Source organism: Rana temporaria, chromosome 6, assembly GCF_905171775.1.
Source record: "Rana temporaria chromosome 6, aRanTem1.1, whole genome shotgun sequence".
Lineage (NCBI taxonomy): Eukaryota > Metazoa > Chordata > Amphibia > Anura > Ranidae > Rana > Rana temporaria.
In genome coordinates, this window is record NC_053494.1 from 185,708,074 (window position 1) to 185,727,235 (window position 19,162).

The window sequence follows — 19,162 nt, forward strand, 5'->3', positions numbered from 1 at the left end:
AGGTACTTACCTGTCTATAGATTCCACCACTGTCTTCACACAGCTGATTCATCTCACTGCTGTGGGTCTGCCGCCATCTTGGATTTTGGGATTCCTGGTGAATTACAGCCAGCTCCCCAATGTGCATTATAAGATAGCATGTTGCACAGTGATATATGGTCCTGAAGCCTCCCGAGACATGTGAAGTGTCCCAAGAGACTGCAGGAGGGGTGGGGGGTTTGGTGAACGATGTCATCCTCACATAGAGAAGTTTGGGTGTATTAAAGCGGAGCTCCGCTGAAAAAAAAATATTAAAAGCCAGCAGCTACAAATACTGCAGCTGCTGACTTTTAATATCGGCACACTTACCTGTCCTGGAGTCCAGCGCCGTCCGCAGCAGAGAACGAGCGATCACTCATCACTCTGTTGCCCCCCACCGCCATCCTCGGTGAAGGAACCAGGAAGTGAAGCGCTCCGGCTTCACTGCCCGGTTCCCTACGGCACATGCGCGAGTGTCATGAATTACCTCGGCCACCAGAGGGCGCTAGCGGCGCATCGGCACGCGCAATGCGCGCGCAACCACGGCATCGCGCTCGTGCACGCGCGCACCGGCGGTAACGGCGCACGGGAGCGCGCACCGGCGGTAACGGCGCGCGGGCACGTGCAGGCGTCCATTTGGCGCCAAAACAACCTACTTAAAGTGTCCTGGGAGCCTGGCCCCTTGCTGTCCGGTCTGCAGCGTTTCCTGAGACCACCTGTACCTGTGCCTGTACCTGTACCAACTACTCCTGCTTGATCCAGATCCTGATACCCGGCTTGTCTTCGTTGTTCCTGTCTTCCGCCTGCCCTGACCTCGGCTTGCTCTGACCATCCTTCTGCCTGACCCCTGGTACTCCGCTGACCGTCTGTTGCCGACCCGGCTAGTCGACCTCTCTGTTACCTGGGCCTCTCCTGTTACCAGTCCGGCTGCTCCTGCCTATCCAGTCTTCTGGGACCCTGTCCAGTCTTCTGGGACCTGCTGCGGTCAGACTTTCAGAATACCTTCCTTTCCGGCTTACCTGCTGTTCCAGTGCTCCTGCATCCAGGCTGCTACTTACCGGCCTGCACCTGCCTCTCAGAGACTTCCTTGGACTCCGCAGAAGCTCCATCCGGCCCCTGCACCAGCGTCATCCCTGGCGCTTGTGCGACTCTGCATTCCCGCTCCCCCTGTCTACTCTACCAGGGGTCCGGGATCAGAGGAGCAACAGCAGCCACTTCCTGCACGTCGGGCTCATCCTTAAGGTACGTGACAGTACCGGACAGCCATGTCCGAGCCCGCGCAGGGAGTGGATCCGATGCAGGAACTCTGCCGCCATTTGGAAGGACTAACCCAGGCCGTCCGAACCCTGCAAGAAGGTTACACACGTCTGGAAAATCGGGTCCAAGCCTTGTCCACTCCTGCCACAGCCTCTGCGACTTCAGGAGCATCCGCTTCGCCATCAGTAATAATGCTGCCACCTGAACCTAAAGTTCCCATGCCCGAGAGGTTTGCGGGAGAACGTAACAAATTCCGAGCCTTCCGCAACGCTTGCGAATTATACTTCGCCCTCCAACCCCGGACTTTCTCTCTGGAAGCTACTAAGGTGGGCTTCGTCGTTTCGCTACTGTCTGGCGAACCGCAAACCTGGGCTCATCGCCTCATGGAGATCAAGGATGAATCACTTGACAACTTAACCGCCTTTTTCCAGGCTATGTCTCTGCTTTATGAGGACCCGCATCAGACCGCCACTGCAGAAGCCGCATTACATGCTCTACAACAGGGTCGCAGACCCGCCGAAGACTATGTGTCCGAATTCCGCAAATGGTGTTCTGACACAACCTGGAACGACTCGGCTCTCTGCTACCAGTTTCGCCTTGGCCTGTCCGAACCGCTAAAGGACGAGCTGGCCCGGGTAGGAGTTCCTGGGACCCTGGACGCTTTAATCAACTTGACCATCCAGATCGATCGACGCCTGAGGGAGCGCAGGACTGAAAGGACCACTGCCCCATCCCGTCCGGTCTGGATGATGCCACGGGTACCTTCCACGTTCAATCCACCTCTACCAGCGCCCACAGCCTCTTCTACCCCTGATAATTCAGAGCCTATGCAGCTAGGCCTCCTTCGCCCTTCACTTACTCCGGAGGAACGACAACGCCGTAGGGCCAACAACCTGTGCCTGTATTGCGGGGAGTCCGGACACTACGTGAGGACCTGTCCTGCCAAGCTGCGTAAGTGTCAATCCTTGTCGTCTGTATCCCTACCTGTCCGTCCAAGCAATTCCACTCATCTGGCTATCCTTGTTTTATTCCAGCTTCCAGGAAGAACTATACAAACCAGCGCCATTATTGATTCAGGAGCCTGTAGCTGCTTTTTGGATCAATCATTTGCCTTCAGATATCAGATTCCTCTCCGCCCCAGGTCTACTGGACTTTCTGTGTACTTAGCAGACGGCTCGGTGTTAAAATCTGGTCCCGTTACCCAGGAGACCCAGCCTCTTGCCACCACCATTGCCGATAACCACCACGAACTCTTATGCTTGGATGTGATCAACTCCCCTCTGTTCCCTGTCATACTGGGAGTACCATGGCTCCAAGTCCACAACCCCCAGATTGACTGGGCCACTGGTAAAATTGACTTCAACTCTCCATTCTGCCGACAGCATTGCCTGCAACTACCGTCTCCACCCCTGCCATTACTCTGTTCGGACTCTGACATTGAGACTCGTCAATCCGTCCCAGAAATTTATCATGACTATCTGGATGTTTTCAGCAAAAAGGGGGCCGAGACCCTCCCACCCCACAGGGCCTATGACTGCCCCATCGAACTCCTCCCTGGTGCCGAAGTCCCCTTCGGAAGGATCTTCCCCTTAACCGGACTTGAACTTGAGACCCTGAAAACCTATATCGATGACAGCTTGAGGAGGGGGTTCATCCGTGCCTCCACGTCACCCGCGGGTGCAGGCATCTTTTTTGTTGAAAAGAAAGACCATTCCCTTCGCCCCTGTGTGGACTACCGGGAACTCAACAAAATAACTATTAAAAACAGATACCCTCTTCCCTTGGTACCCGAACTATTTCAGCGTCTGGGGTCCGCGGTCATTTTTACTAAATTGGACCTCCGAGGGGCCTACAACCTTGTCCGCATACGCGAAGGCGATGAGTGGAAGACCGCCTTCCGTACCCGTTTCGGGCACTTTGAATATCTAGTCATGCCCTTTGGGCTCTGTAATGCTCCGGCAACATTCCAACATTTTGTCAATGACATTTTTAGAGATTATCTGGACCTCTTTGTGATTGTCTATCTGGATGATATCCTAATCTTCTCCCCTTCCCTAGAGAAACACCGTGTACATGTGAGGAAGGTGCTTGAACGTCTCCGTATCCACGGACTGTACGCAAAACCCAGCAAATGCGAGTTCGAGCGCCCCAGTATACAGTTTCTGGGACTTATCATCTCTGTAAGGGGCGTTGAGATGGATCCTCAGAAAGTTTCCGCAATACTTGACTGGCCAGCTCCGACTGACAGAAAAAGTGTTCAGCGATTCGTCGGGTTTGCGAATTTTTATAGGAAGTTCATCAAAGCCTTTTCCAACATCATTTCTCCTATAACGGACTTGACTAAACTGTCTGCTCGGTTTCGCTGGACACCAGAGGCCCAAGCAGCCTTCGAAACCCTGAAAGGCTTGTTCACCTCGGCATCCATTCTGAGACATCCCGACGCAAGCCTGCCCTACATTCTTGAAGTGGATGCATCTGAAACCGCGGTTGGAGCAGTCCTCTCTCAGAGGCAGGGTCCCAAGGCATTGCTATATCCCGTCGCTTACTTTTCCCGTAAACTATCTGAAGCAGAAAAAAATTACGATGTTGGAGACCGAGAGCTGTTGGCGATAAAAGCCGCCTTGGAGGAGTGGCGGTACCTCCTGGAAGGAGCAGCGCACCCGATTTTGATTTTTACAGATCACAAAAACCTGGAGTACCTAAAGGTAGCCAAGAGACTTAGACCACGCCAGGCCAGGTGGGCACTTTTTTTTACAAGGTTTTCATTCCACATCACGTACAGGCCAGGGTCGAAAAATGTCAAACCGGATGCTCTTTCCCGCATGTACGCCAGTTCGGAGCCTCCCAATCCTCCGGATACTATTCTGTCATCAGGGAACTTTTTGCTACTACAAAGAGATTTGGTACCCCAGATCAGGCAGGCATCCGCTGGCATTTCTTCTCCACCTGATCCGGAGCTACAATCCAGGGACGGTCTGCTATGGTACCGGGATAAGATCTTCGTACCCGAGGGGCTGCGAGTTAATGTTCTGGGCTCCTGTCATGACCACAAGCTGGCTGGGCACTTTGGGATACAAAAGACCGCTGAACTTCTGCAACGCACCTTTTGGTGGCCCCAACTTCTAAAGGACTGCAAAGAGTATGTGGAATCATGCACTACGTGCATTCGAAACAAAGGTAGTAAACTCAGAGCCTGGGGGCTCCTTAAACCATTACCCGTACCGGAAAGACCTTGGAGAAGGATCTCCATGGACTTCATCGTGGAACTTCCCCCATCAGAGGGCTTCACCACTATCTTTGTGGTAGTGGACAGGCTGTCTAAGATGGCACACTTTGTCCCCTTAAAGGGCACACCCTCGGCTCCAGAGACGGCTAAAGCCTTCATCAGAGAAATTGTCAGACTCCACGGCGTTCCTGCGGATATTGTGTCCGACCGTGGAGTACAGTTCACATCTAGGTTTTGGAGGGCACTTTGCAGTAGTCTCGAGATTGGCCTATCGTTTTCCTCAGCATACCACCCCCAGTCAAATGGGCAGACGGAGAGGACGAATCAGACCCTTGAACAGTATCTCCGCTGCTTCTCGTCCTTTTCGCAAGAAGACTGGGTTTCTCTGCTGCCCTTGGCGGAGTTCGCCTATAATAATTCTATCCATTCGGCCACCAAACAGTCTCCTTTTTTTGCTAACTACGGGTTCCACCCACTGTTCCTCTCTAATTCTGTTCCAGAAAGTACGGTACCCGCCGTTCAAGACACCTTGGATTTCTTTAACTCAAATAATAGGATCCTGCAGGAAACCATGACCCAAACACAGGAACGTAATAAGGAAATCTTTGACAGGAGAAGAAGGGGGGAACTCAACTTAGTACCCGGAACTAAAGTTTACTTGTCCACTTTGAACTTAAGGCTTGCATGCCCTACGAAGAAACTGGGTCCTAAATTCGTGGGTCCCTTTGCTGTCAAGAGAAGGATAAACGAGGTGGCCTACGAACTTGACTTACCGGAGTCCTTTCGAATCCACCCGGTGTTTCACGTGGCCCTGCTCAAACCGGACGTCCCCAACTCCTTCCCTGGACGGGATACCGATCCCCCAGAACCAGTATTAGTCGACGGTGAGGAGGAATTTGAGGTGGAATCTATCCTGGATTGCAGGAAGAGACGCAACCAAATTCAGTTCCTTGTTAAATGGAAGGGGTATGGGCCAGAGGAAAATTCATGGGAACCGGAGGACAACATACACGCCGAAAGACTAATTCAGTTGTTTAAAGACTCTCACCCGCTGAAGATGACTCAGTTGGGCATCCGGAGGCTGCCCCTTGGGGGGGGGCAATGTCATGAATTACCTCGGCCACCAGAGGGCGCTAGCGGCGCATCGGCACGCGCAATGCGCGCGCAACCACGGCATCGCGCTCGTGCACGCGCGCACCGGCGGTAACGGCGCACGGGAGCGCGCACCGGCGGTAACGGCGCGCGGGCACGTGCAGGCGTCCATTTGGCGCCAAAACAACCTACTTAAAGTGTCCTGGGAGCCTGGCCCCTTGCTGTCCGGTCTGCAGCGTTTCCTGAGACCACCTGTACCTGTGCCTGTACCTGTACCAACTACTCCTGCTTGATCCAGATCCTGATACCCGGCTTGTCTTCGTTGTTCCTGTCTTCCGCCTGCCCTGACCTCGGCTTGCTCTGACCATCCTTCTGCCTGACCCCTGGTACTCCGCTGACCGTCTGTTGCCGACCCGGCTAGTCGACCTCTCTGTTACCTGGGCCTCTCCTGTTACCAGTCCGGCTGCTCCTGCCTATCCAGTCTTCTGGGACCCTGTCCAGTCTTCTGGGACCTGCTGCGGTCAGACTTTCAGAATACCTTCCTTTCCGGCTTACCTGCTGTTCCAGTGCTCCTGCATCCAGGCTGCTACTTACCGGCCTGCACCTGCCTCTCAGAGACTTCCTTGGACTCCGCAGAAGCTCCATCCGGCCCCTGCACCAGCGTCATCCCTGGCGCTTGTGCGACTCTGCATTCCCGCTCCCCCTGTCTACTCTACCAGGGATCAGAGGAGCAACAGCAGCCACTTCCTGCACGTCGGGCTCATCCTTAAGGTACGTGACAGCGAGTCGCGCTACGCCTGCCGATTGGCTCCCGCTGGCCAAATCTAAATTCGCCAACAATATTTACCAAATTTATAGTGGTGGGTTTGCCAATGAATTCCATTGTTCCATCATGTGCAACAAAAACTTTTTTGTATTTTTTTTTTCCTTCCTTGCACGTGATTAGGTATTTGTAAAATGAAATTTCACCACATTCAATATGTTTCTGTAGGTTTCACAACTTTGTTGCACATTTGCAGCAAGTCCACATTGCATAATTCCAGATCAACTTCCTTTGCAAACATTCTGCAAGTCTGCTGCAAGTTCTGGTTCAGTTATGTTGTGCAATGGTCATCCCACCACAGGGGGCACTGTGACTTGCAGAGCTCTTGCTGTAGACTCATCACTGCAACTTTGCACTTGCTGGAGACTTGCCACTCAAATTTGCTACAAATTGGAAAAGTGTCAACTAGAACTTGTGCTTCAAGTGCTCTGCAAGTGTACAACTTGCCAGTGAAAATGTGAAAATGTGCAGCAAGTTAACAGACTTACAAGTAAACACTGCCACAAATGTGTGGCAAGTTATCCTTGCTATCTGGGATGCACATATACAGTAATCGTATGCAAAGATTTTTGTTGAAATGAATGGTCCGGAGGAAGAGCCTCTTACATGCACTCCGTAATACTGAATGTGAGAGTGGTGCTATCCATGGTGCTGAACATGTTCCATTTGTTTAAAACCTTTTTTTAAACAAAAAAATTATGAAAAAAAATAAAATAAATAAAAAAGCCCTCCCCCTTTGATTAACCTCCCTGGCGGTATGATTCTGTCTGGAATTACGTACCAAAATACAATTATTTTGCAAGGAAATTTGGCGTTTTATACTGTAGGCCTGTAATTTTTAGGAATAACTCACTTAAATCTGACCAAACAAGAGTCTTGTAGGCATCCCGGGTATGATTTTTTTTTTAAAACAAAATGATAAATTATAATATAATAAATAATTATAAATAATTATAACAAATAATAATATAATTATAATAAAAAATATTCAATAATGTAATCAACTCAAAATCACTGAAATGTGCTCAGTTGCAGAATTGTCGCTGTCATTACTTTTATTTTTTTATGACAAATTTCCCCACAAATCGCTATCGCACAATTCTGCAAGTGATTATAATTTATTATCGCTGTTTTCTAGCTGCTCTAAAACCATTTTTGACATAAAGGGACACTTTTGGACAATCCACAGTTTTCAGGCAGAAAGAACCGTTTTTATTATATAAAAGAACATGTAGGGCACTGGGAAGACCACTAGGGACAAGGGGGGGGGGGGGGTATTTTTTCCATTCAGTACTGTAATCTATAAGATTACAGTATACTGTATGTATTGTGTTTGTTTACTTTTTTTAATTTGGCGCCGTTCTCCGCCCCCGTGCGTCGTAATGTCGCAGGGATCGGAGATCGGCGGCACACGGGGACACTGTGAATCTGCACTTAAATCCCATCTCCAGGCAAAGCTTAAAGGATCACTATAGTACAATTTTTTTTTTTTGTAATAACAAACATGTTATACTTACCTCCACTGTGCAGCTCGTTTTGCACAGAGTGGCCCCGAACCTGGTCTTCTGGGGTCCCTCGGCGGCTGTCTCGGCTCCCCCTGCAAGGACTCAACACCTTCATGAGAGTGAGCTTGCATTGTGTTGAGTTCTTGCGCCCGCGCTCCCGTGATACAGCCGGCGGCCATAGCTGCCGACTGTATCACTCGGCCCCGCCCCACGGTGCGCCACATCATTGGTTGTGATTGACAGCAGCACGAACCAATGGCTGCGCTGCTTTCAATCAACCAATGAATGAGCCGGGAAGATGTCCAAGAAGCCTGCGCGTTCACGGTGCGGGACTTTCGAGGGGTCAGGTAAGTAAAGGGGGCTGCCAGTAGCTTTCTTGTCGAGTAAACCGTGCGTGTGTACTAGACTTTGAGGTTTCTCGTCAAGAAAACTGCCCAGAATCTAGACGAGAAAAATAGAGTTGTGTTTTCCTTCCGAGAAACCCGAGCGTGTGTATACTTACCTCTCCATGGAAACCCGCGCATGCTCAAAATTAATTTGACGCATGCGCGGTAGCTTTCAAGGCATAGGTAGGGTGTAGCAAGATGGCGGGGACGGCATCGAATGTGACGAGCGCATGTTTGTCATAGTCGATGACGTCACCGCATTCGTGCCATTCAAAAGAACGGCGGTTCTTATGAATGGCCCGTGTGTACACTCGGCCGGCAAGAGAATCTTGCCAACAATCTCGTCAGGAAAATCAACGTTTTTTCCTGACGAGATTCTGGGCCGTGTGTACAGGACTTTTGAGAAATTTCTCCTCTGGTGCTTGATTCTTCTGTTATCAGTATGAGTCACTTCTGAAAGTGTTCCCGACACATGAGATAAAATTTGTGTCTAGGAGGAAGGGGGGGAGAGCTTAGAAGGCAGCTTGTGTATTCAGAACACAGTTCTTCTGCTGTGTGGAGGGGGCGTGTTCCTTTTCTCCAATCAGCTCTCACGCACTGTAATTGCATCTATCGGCCCCCTTCCCTGTGCTCCTGGCAGATGAAGAACGAATTTAACATGATCCTGCCCTTTTGAAGGGATGTAGAGAAGAGAAGACAGCAGATGAACAAGTAGACCCAGATTCATAGATTCGTCGTATCTTGGCGCCATCGTATCTTAACTGCATATTTACGCTGGCCGCTAGGGGCATGTACGCTGATTTACGCCTAGAATATGTAAATCAGCTAGATACGCCAATTCACGAATGTACGCCCGGCCGTCGCAGTACAGATGCGCCGTTTACGTTAGGCTTTTTCCGGCGTAAAGTTACCCGTGCTATATGAGGCGCAGCCAATGTTAAGTATGGACGTCGGGCCAGCGTAGAATTTTCCGTTGTTTGCGTAAGTCGTTCGCGAATAGGGCTGTCCGTCATTTACGTTCACGTCGAAAGCATTGGCTTTTTGCGGGTTAATTTGGAGCATGCACACTGGGATACTTTCACGGACGGCGCATGCGCCGTTCGTAAAAAGCGTCATTTACATGGGGTCACAAGCAGGGGTCAAGTCCTGGGGAAAAAAGTGTGGGAACTCCCACCCAAGATCCAAAAGAATTATACACTCATATGCATAATTACTAAACCACATGTTCTTTCTAAATCCCGTGATAACCTCCGCAATGTCTCCTGGGAACAATGACAAAAGCTCCCAGGAGACATTGCGGCATCGAGGAAGTGACGGAATGCCCACACACTACCCAATGAATCCATATACAGGAAGCGGCCAGTAACATAAAGGATTACTAAGGTTCGCCTGCCCCTGACAGTGAATCGAGCTGGGCATCGCCGCTTAGTGAAGGATTGGCACGGGCAGCTCGACTGCTCTCAGCTGCTCTAGTCCTGCAAAGGGAACTGCGTTCCTGCTGTGAAAAAAGTGCAGGAACTCCGTTCCCACTCGTTCCTGCAGGACTTGAGCCCTGGTCACAAGAAATTAACATAAAATACGCCCACATGTTCCATATTTGAATTAGGCGGGCTTATGCCGGCCTATTTACACTAGGCCGTCGCAACTTTGCTTTGTGAATACTGCACTTGCCTGTAAAAGTTGCGGAGGTTTAGCGTAAATAGGATACGTTACGCCCGCTCACAAATACGCGCTCCCTACGTGAATCTGGGCCGTAAAATGTATGTAGTAGGATTTGTTTTATCTCTGTGTATCATCTGAGGCTGTTCACTTCACTGGGTATATGTGAGGGTTTACATCCACTTTAACTGCTCTGAGTTTGTAAGGGACATTATTCATATAAAATCTGCATTGTAAATTGTTATTTTGCGTTCTTATATTGTTCACTTCTGTGCAATTGGAAATAGTTGGATTGTAAATGTGTATACTGCATCTCAGGATAAGAAGTCTGTTTACACTGAAATCTTTAAAGTCAAGTTCTGCTCGAGTGAGCACTGAATGGTGCATTTAATTGTATTTAAATATTTTCCTCTGGCTCAGTCACTGCTAATTAATAAAGCAGATCTCTGTAACCTACTTGAGATAGCTTAAACTCTATTTAACCTGCAGTAATTAAAACTGAATATTATGCAAAAAAAACTGTCACAAGTTAACCCGAGAATTGTGAAACTCCCGCTTTGCGATATATTATTCCACTGCTAGGCGGAATAATTTTTAAATGAACAAAGATTTTTTTTTACTTTAAAAAAAAAAAAAAAAAAATATGGAGATGATTTTGATTCCCGCATAAGAAAAATATATTTTTAAATGGCAAGAGCAGAAAAACACAAATTTAAATGTTTTTTCTATCTTCTGAGTATACCTTACTGTTGTTCTCTTCTGTTGCTAGTTACAGTGGGCCAGATTCAGATAGGAGATACGCCGTCGTATCTCTAAGGCCTGCCGGTCGTATCTATGCGACTGATTCATAGAATCAGTTACGCATAGATATGCCTAAGATCCGACAGGTGTAAGTGACTTACACCGTCGGATCTTAGGCTGCAATTCCAGGCCGGCCGCTAGGTGGCGCTTCCGTGTTTTTTTTCACGCATCGAATATGCTAATGAGCATTAACGCCGATTCAGAAATGAACGCCCGCCCGACGCTTTTTTTTTACGTCACTTGCGTTTGGCTTTTTCCGGTGTATAGTTACCCCTGCTATGTGAGGCGTATCCTATGTTAAGTATGGCCGTCGTTCCCGAGCCGAGTTTTGAATTTTTACGTCGTTTGCGTAAGTCGTTCGCGGATACGGATGGACATAATTTACGCTCACGCCGAAACCAATGACGTCCTAGCGACGTCATTGGGAGCAATGCACGCCGGGAAAATTCGCGCATGGCGCATGCGCAGTTAAATCGGCGCGGGGACGCGCCTGATTTAAGTACTACACTCCCCCTAGCCGCGGAATTTGAATTCCGCCGGGGGATTTACGATATGCAGCCGCAAGTTTTGAGGTAAGTGCTTTCTGAATACAGCACTAGCCTCTCAAACTTGCGCCGGCGGATCGTAAATCAGATAGATTAAGCGGATCTAAAGATCCGCTAATCTATCTGAATCTACCCCAGTATATACCTGGGATGGGCAATTAGTGGACCCCCAGCTGTTGCAGAACTACAATTCCCATGAGGCATAGCAAGACTCTGACAGCCACAAGCATGACACCCAGCGTCAGAGGCATGATGGGACTTGTAGTTTTGCAACAGCTGGAGGTCCGCTAATTGCATATCCCTGGTATATACTGTATTTATTGGCGTATGACACTCACTTTTTCACCCTACAAATCGGTTGCAAATAGTGTGTGCGTGTGTTATACGCGGATACTGCAAATTCGGGAAGGGGGCCGGTACGAGCGCCATCAGATTACATATAGTGGCCTCTGTAATAGGAAGTCCCATCTCCTGGGCCGGCATTGGACCAAAGTTCTGTCTATCATGGAAGTCGGTCCAGGAGGCGGGACTTTGTATTAAAGAGGCTGCCGAGTAAACAGGAGATTCTTGCTGTATGTAATCTGATGGCGCTCGTCCCACCCCCCTCCCTGAGATGGGCATTGATCAGGCGGCATTCATGGCAATGGGGAGGCTGCAGATGGACATTAATCAAGCGGCATTGATGTGCAATTATGAGGCTACAGATGGGCACTGATCAAGCTGCATTGATGGGCAATTTTGAGGCTGCAGATGGGCATTGATCAGGCTGCATTGATGGGCACTGACCCTTATTTTGCTTCAAAGTTCTTTATTTAAAATGTATGTTAAAATGACGATAAACACGATATTCACTCCAGTAGTCTAAACAAAAAGAACATACTGGAGATTTATGAGGGATGAGGGGATGCAGAGTTCTATGAAGGATCAGGGAGTACAGAAATTTATGAGGGAATGATGGGATGCAGATATTTATTAGGGATCAGGGGATACAGAGATCTTTTAAAGATCAGGGGACACAAAGATTAATAAGGGATCAGGGGTTGCAGAGATTTATGTGGGATCAGGGGATGCAGAGATTTATCAGGGATCAGGGGATGCAAAGATTTATAAGGGATCAGGGGATGCAGAGATTAGGAGGGATCAGGGGATTCAGAGATTTATAAGGGATCCGAGATTTATGAGGGATCAGGGGATGCAGAAGTTTATGAGGGATCAGGGGATGCAGAAATGTATGAGGGATCAGGGGACACAGAGATATAAAAGGGATTAGGGGATGCAGAGATTTAGGAGGGATCAGAGGATGCAGAGATTTATAAGGGATCGCGGGATGCAGAAATTTATGAGGGATCAGGGGATGCAGAAATGTATGAGGGATCGCGGGATGCAGAAATTTATGAGGAATCAGGGGATGCAGTAATGTATGAGGGATCAGGGGATGCAGAGATTTTATGAGGGATCAGGGATTCAAATATTTATAAGTGGGTGGAGACACAGGGGTTTATGACAGATCAGGCGATTCAAATAGTTATGAGGTATAAGGGTATATGGAGATGTATGAGGGATCATGGGATGCAGAGATTTATTAGGGATCAGGGGATACCGAGATTTATGAAAGATTAGGGAATACAAAGATTTATCAGGGGATATCCAGATTTATAAGGGATCAGTAAATCCAGAGATTTGTGATAGATAAGCGGGTGCAGAGATGAGGAATTGGGGATGCAAAGTTTTAGGAGGGATCAGGGGATGTAGAGATTTATGAGGGATCAGGGGATGCAGAAATATATAAGTGATCAGGGGATATAGGTGTTTATGAGAGGTCATGGGATACAGACATTTGAGGGATCAGGGGATTCAAATATTTATGAGGTATCAGGGGATACAGAGATGTATGAGGGATCAGGGGATGCAGAGATGTATGAAGGATTGGGGGGATGCAGAAATGTATTATGGATCAGGAGATGTTGAGATTTATGAGAGATCAGGGGGGTGCTTACAGTAGTTGTATAAGGGATTGGGGTATAACTGAGATTTATGAGTGATCAGGGGATGCAGAAATGTATGAGGAATAGAGAGGTTTATGAGTGGTCATGGGATGCAGAGATTTATGAGGGATCAGTTGGTTTACTGAGGGTCATGGGGATCAAGGGATGCCGAGATGTGTGAATAATTGGGTGATGCAGAGATTTAAGGGGGATAAAGTGGTGCAGAGATTTATGAGGGATCAGGGAATTCAGAGATGTTTTATGACTCAGGGGGTGCCAAGATTTATAAGCGGTCAGGAGAGGAAGAGTTTTATAAGGGATCTAGGGATGCAGAGGCTTATTATGGGTCAGGGATGCAGATATTTATGAGAGGTCAGGGGATGCAGATATTTAAGAGGGAACAGGGGATGCAGACATTTATAAGCTGTCAGGGGATGCAGAGATTTATAAGCGGTCAGGGGATGCAGAGATTTATAAGCGGTCAGGGGATGCAGAGATTTATAAGCGGTCAGGGGATGCAGAGATATATAAGAGGTCTGGGGATGCAGAGATTTAAGAGGGATCAGGGGGTGCCAGGATTTATAAGGGTTCAGGGGATGCAGAGATTTATAAGGGATCAGGGGATGCAGAGATATATGAGAGGTCCGAGGATGCAGAGATTTAAGAGGGATCAAGGGGTGCCAGGATTTATAAGGGATTAGGGGATGCAGAGATTTATAAGGGATCAAGGGGTGCCAGGATTTATAAGGGATTAGGGGATGCAGAGATTTATAAGGGATTAAGGGGTGCCAGGATTTATAAGCGGTCAGAGGATGATAAGATTTATAAGAGATCGGGGGGGGGTGCCAGGATTTATAAGGAATTAGGGGATGCAGAGATTTAAGAGGGATTAGGGGATGCAGAGATTTAAGAGGGATTAGGGGATGCAGAGATTTATAAGGAATCAGAGGATGCAGAAATGTATAAGGAATCAGAGGATGCAGAGATTTAAGAGGGATTAGGGGATGCAGAGATTTATGAGTGATCAAAGGGGAGCAGAGATATATCAGGGGTCCGAGGATGCAGAGATTTATAAGGGATCAAGGGGTGCCAGGATTTATAAGGGATTAGGGGATGTAGAGATTTATAAGGGATCAAGGGGTGCCAGGATTTATAAGTGGTCAGAGGATGATGACATTTATGAGATTTATAAGGGATCAGAGGGTGCCAGGATCAGGGGATGCAGAGATTTCCTGTGGTAAGGTACATAAAAGGGCTAGACACGGATCTCATTTTTAGATAAAGCCTTCACTGCATTCACTAATCTCAAGAGAAAATGAGTGCAACTGCACTTGCAAAGTGTCCAGTCTATTTGCTTTGAGTAAATCAATCTCTAGGTCTGCTTTAACAAAGATGCCTCCTACATAGAGTGTTGAATATGTTTTGTGCATCAAATTGACACAACTATTACATATGAATAAGGGGGGGGGGGATAGGCATACACTTAAATGAAAAATAAAATTTAAGAGGATGTAGTTTGTAGTTTATTTCTTGTCCGTAGAAAGGGGTATTTTTTTCTTCTAAAAATCATACTGGAGGTCCCCCCCATTTCAGATCCATGTAGTTCTGATTTAGCTGGGCTGGTAATCAGAACATTTTCCAATGTAATGTTCTGCCTCAGTCTCTTGAAGCAAAGCACTTTTCAAATATGGGAACACTTAACACTTTCTTTCTTTAACTTGTATGACTTGTTACAGTGAACCTGTGCTAATCAAATACTGAAAACTAAAAGCAAACGATAAAAGCAACCATATGCGCACGCCAGGATTCCCAGAATGCTGTGCACTTATTATGCAAATGAATCCCCCCAGTTAGGAGGTCAGTCGTCTGATACACTATACTCCTCCCCCTCCATGTCTCTCTATGGCTGCCATCGATTCCTCCAACCTGTTCCAGGGCCACACCACACTGTGCGGGGCCACAGATGTCTGCTGACAGAACTCAGAGGTAACATTTGCATTTTGAGTCGCCTGGATATAGGGACTCCTGAGGTGTTCATGAATATAAATGAAAGTATAAGAAGGCACTTTTAACTCCAGCTTTCAATTTTTAGATTATGATCCCTGTACAGGTGCCCTTCATATGTAATGCTTCATAAAAGAAAATCTTTACTTCTTATGAAACGTTCACCTTTACATTTTTACTTTCATGGGGGGCAGCTATATTCATCTTCTTTGGAGATATAAAAGACACCCTAATACAGTTTTCTGTTCACTTCACTGGCTATAGGAGAGGGTTTACATCCACGTGAAGGTATTGTAGAGCTAAATTAGTGTTAGGATTTAGATTGAGGGTGATATTTTATATTTTAATTATTGCTGGTATTTTTGTGGTGCTTCAATATATGCAGCATTTTACATATATCGCTCATTGTACATTCACATCAGTCCCTGTCCTCAAGGAGCTTACAATCTAAAGTCTTTGTCTCACATTCAAACATTTAAAATGCTAGGGACAAAATAGACAGGAGCCAATGAGGGCCATCTTAATAGCATCATGGGCCCCTGGTCAAAGTAATGCTCTATGACCCCTACAATGGAGACAGCGCAGGTAAACAGACCAGGTATGCCCCCAGCACTCTGACCCCTCTACACCCCAGATATCCTCCCAGCACTCTGACCCCTCTACACCCCAAATATCCCCCAGCACTCTGACCCCTCTACACCCCAGATATCCCCCCAGCACTCTGACCCCTCTACACCCCAGATATCCCCCAAGCACTCTGACCTCTCTACACCCCAGATATCCCCCAAGCACTCTGACCTCTATATACCCCAGATATCCCCCAGCACTCTGACCCCTCTACACCCCAGATATCCCCCCAGCACTCTGACCCCTCTATACCCCAGATATCCCCCAGCACTCTGACCCCTCTACACCCAGATATCCCCCAGCACTCTGACCCCTTTACACCCCAGATATCCACCAGCACTCTGACCCTTCTACACCCCAGATATTTCCCAGCACCCTGACCCCTCTACACCCCAGATATCCCCCAGCACTCTGACCCCTCTACACCCCAGATATCCCCCAGCACTCTGACCCCTCTACACCCCAGATATCCCCCAGCACTCTGACCCCTCTACACCCCAAATATCCCCCCAGCACTCTGACCCCTCTACACCCCAGATATCCCCCCAGCACTCTGACCCCTCCACACCCCAGATATCACCCAAGCACTCTGACCCCTCTACAACCCAGATATCCACCAGCACTCTGACCCCTCTACACCCCAGATATTCCCCAGCACTCTGACCCCTCTACACCCCAGATATCCCCCAGCACTCTGACCCCTCTACACCCCAGATATCCACCAGCACTCTGGCCCTTCTACACCCCAGATATTTCCTAGCACCCTGACCCCTCTACACCCCAGATATCCACCAGCACTCTGACCCCTCTACACCCCAGATATCCCCCAGCACTCTGACCCCTCTACACCCCAGATATCCCCCAGCACTCTGACCCCTCTACACCCCAGGTATCCCCCAGCACTCTGACCCCTCTACACCTCAGATATCCCCCAGCACTCTGACCCCTCTACACCCCAGATATCCACCAGCACTCTGACCCCTCTACACCCCAGATATTTCCCAGCACTCTGACCCCTCTACACCCAGATATCCCCCAGCACTCTGACCCCTCTACACCCCAGATATCCACAAGCACTCTGACCCTTCTACACCCCAGATATCTCCCAAGCACTCTGACCCCTCTACATCCTGCTTTGGGAAAAGTTCAGAGGTCCCCCATGCAGCTGGGGCCCCTGGGCAGTGCCCACGTGTGCCCTCTCATTAAGACAGCCCTGGAGCCAATTAACCTACAAGTTTGTCATTTGATAAGTGGTAGGCAACCGGATTATCCAGGGAAAACTCACGCAAGCACAAGGAGAACATGCAAACCCCATACAGCTAGTGTCATGGTTGAGATCTGAACCAAAGATCCTAATGCTGGGTCAATTTAAAGCCTGGTTGCAGCCAAACACACAAATAGAAAAAAAAACAGGGGTTATGGGGCTGTCAGGAACTCCCATCAAGAGAGCTTGATTCTGCCTGCCCAACAGCTTCTTATTTTAAAAACATATCCAAAGTTTATTTTAGACTTCAGTCCTCTTTTAAATGCAATACACATACCTGGTGATATAATATAGAAGAAATCTTTGAAGTCATCCATCCAGACTTCCGCCAGCCTTCTGTTGTTTTTATTAATCACATGACCTGTTCCGCCGGGGAAGGTGTAGGGAGTTGCCTTTCGGAAGACGTGTCCCACATGGGAGCATGTTACAATTTCAAGCGATCCACCACACTGCCAGATCTAAAAGTCAAATAAAAGTTTAATATCACTTGGAACTTTGATGAACAGTTGTAAATATTCAGTTATACACACAAATGGTAAATGATGTGTGATGTGAATATGTAGAAAAGCTCTGCATTTTGATAAGACCGCAGTCTTCACTGATAAGAATGGAAGGGATCAGATTTTGAAAAAACACATATTTCTTGTAGATTTATGCCCAGAACATTTTTCTGCTGAGCTGGAATGTCTAAGCTTGTCATACGCCGTACATTTAAATGCTGCGTATCCATATAGATTTATCTCACAAGAACATCAATTTTATTATAAAGGTGGTCTGTTTTTAATACTTGCAACATTTCCAGAAACAAACCTTCCATAACTTAAAATGTTCTCAGAATTCACAACCAGTTGCTCCAACACTGCAAGGTGCAGAGTTAAAGAGTTAGTGCAAACTTACAGAAAAAGTGTGAAGGTGAACTAACACCGTACACCCTCCACGCCCTCCTGGTCCCTGCTGTAATTATCTCTGTCAGTGTGTCAGTTCCAGTGGTCCAGGAATTAGAATTCACCACTCTCAGGTCACCTAATGCCAGGTGACAGATGCACACCGCTGAGGTCAGGAGTGCAGCGCTAAGCTTGCGGACCCTTCAGCTGAGTGCTGCGGATGGACCTTTGGGTGGTTCCGGAAAGCAGCTCCACCTTAGCACCAACACAGATCAAACAGGGAGCTAGAGCATAAAATTCTCCAGGGAGCAGAGTCTAAGAGCCTGCACGTTTTCACCAGAGCCTCTGATGGTGAGGATGGACTTTGCTGCATCTGACTCCAGGTCACTGCCCCCAGGGTCTCCCAACTCACGCTCATGCCAGACTCTGGTGGATGGAGAGGAAGCAGCAGTGCAGGGCAACAAGGAATAGTCATAAGGACACGCCAAGGGTTGGGGTAACAAGCAGACAGGGATGGTCAGGAGAACATACCGAAGGTCGGGGTAACAAGAAGACAGGGGTAGTCAGGAGAACAAGCCAAAGTCGGTACACAGAATCAAACGTAGAGCACACAGCAAGAAACACACAGGGGAGCCTAAACACACTATTGCTCGGGCAAGGCTGGCTTGCAGTGCATGGTGTTAAATTGTGTTTCCTGTTAGAGGCTTGAGTGGAGCCATGCTGAGAGAAGATTACTTAAACATGCAGGTGTGAGAGCACGGTCCCTAAGCTGATACACAGACCAGAGGTAAGCAGACAGACAGGGCATCCTATGCAATAAGGTGAAAAACACCTTGCAGTCATCGCCGCCCCCCCCCCCCCCAAGCCCCCGTTTTACTAACCTGAGCCCTGTATCTCCGTGTGCGCGATCCCGCATCGCTTTCCCCCTGGTCTTGTTGGCTATTCATTGGATGATTGATAGCAGCACAGCCATTGGCTCCCGCTGCTGTCAATCACATTCAATGACGCGGCCACCGGGGGGTGGGCCCAGTCATACAGTTGGCGTCTATGGTCAAGCTTACCCCCTTGGGAGAGTGCTTTCCAGAG

At 48.2% G+C, this 19,162-nt stretch overlaps 1 protein-coding gene across 2 annotated transcripts in view; it reads right to left on the minus strand.

Annotated features, from left to right (window-relative positions):
• The window catches only part of GALNT13 (polypeptide N-acetylgalactosaminyltransferase 13), a 435,862-nt gene that overhangs the window by 112,947 nt on the left and 303,753 nt on the right, over nucleotides 1–19,162 (minus strand). For both annotated transcript variants that reach the window (XM_040357945.1, XM_040357944.1), the window contains exon 7: nucleotides 17,470–17,650. In XM_040357945.1, coding sequence (XP_040213879.1) covers nucleotides 17,470–17,650 — 181 coding nt within the window. The remainder of the gene's footprint in view (nucleotides 1–17,469; nucleotides 17,651–19,162) is intronic.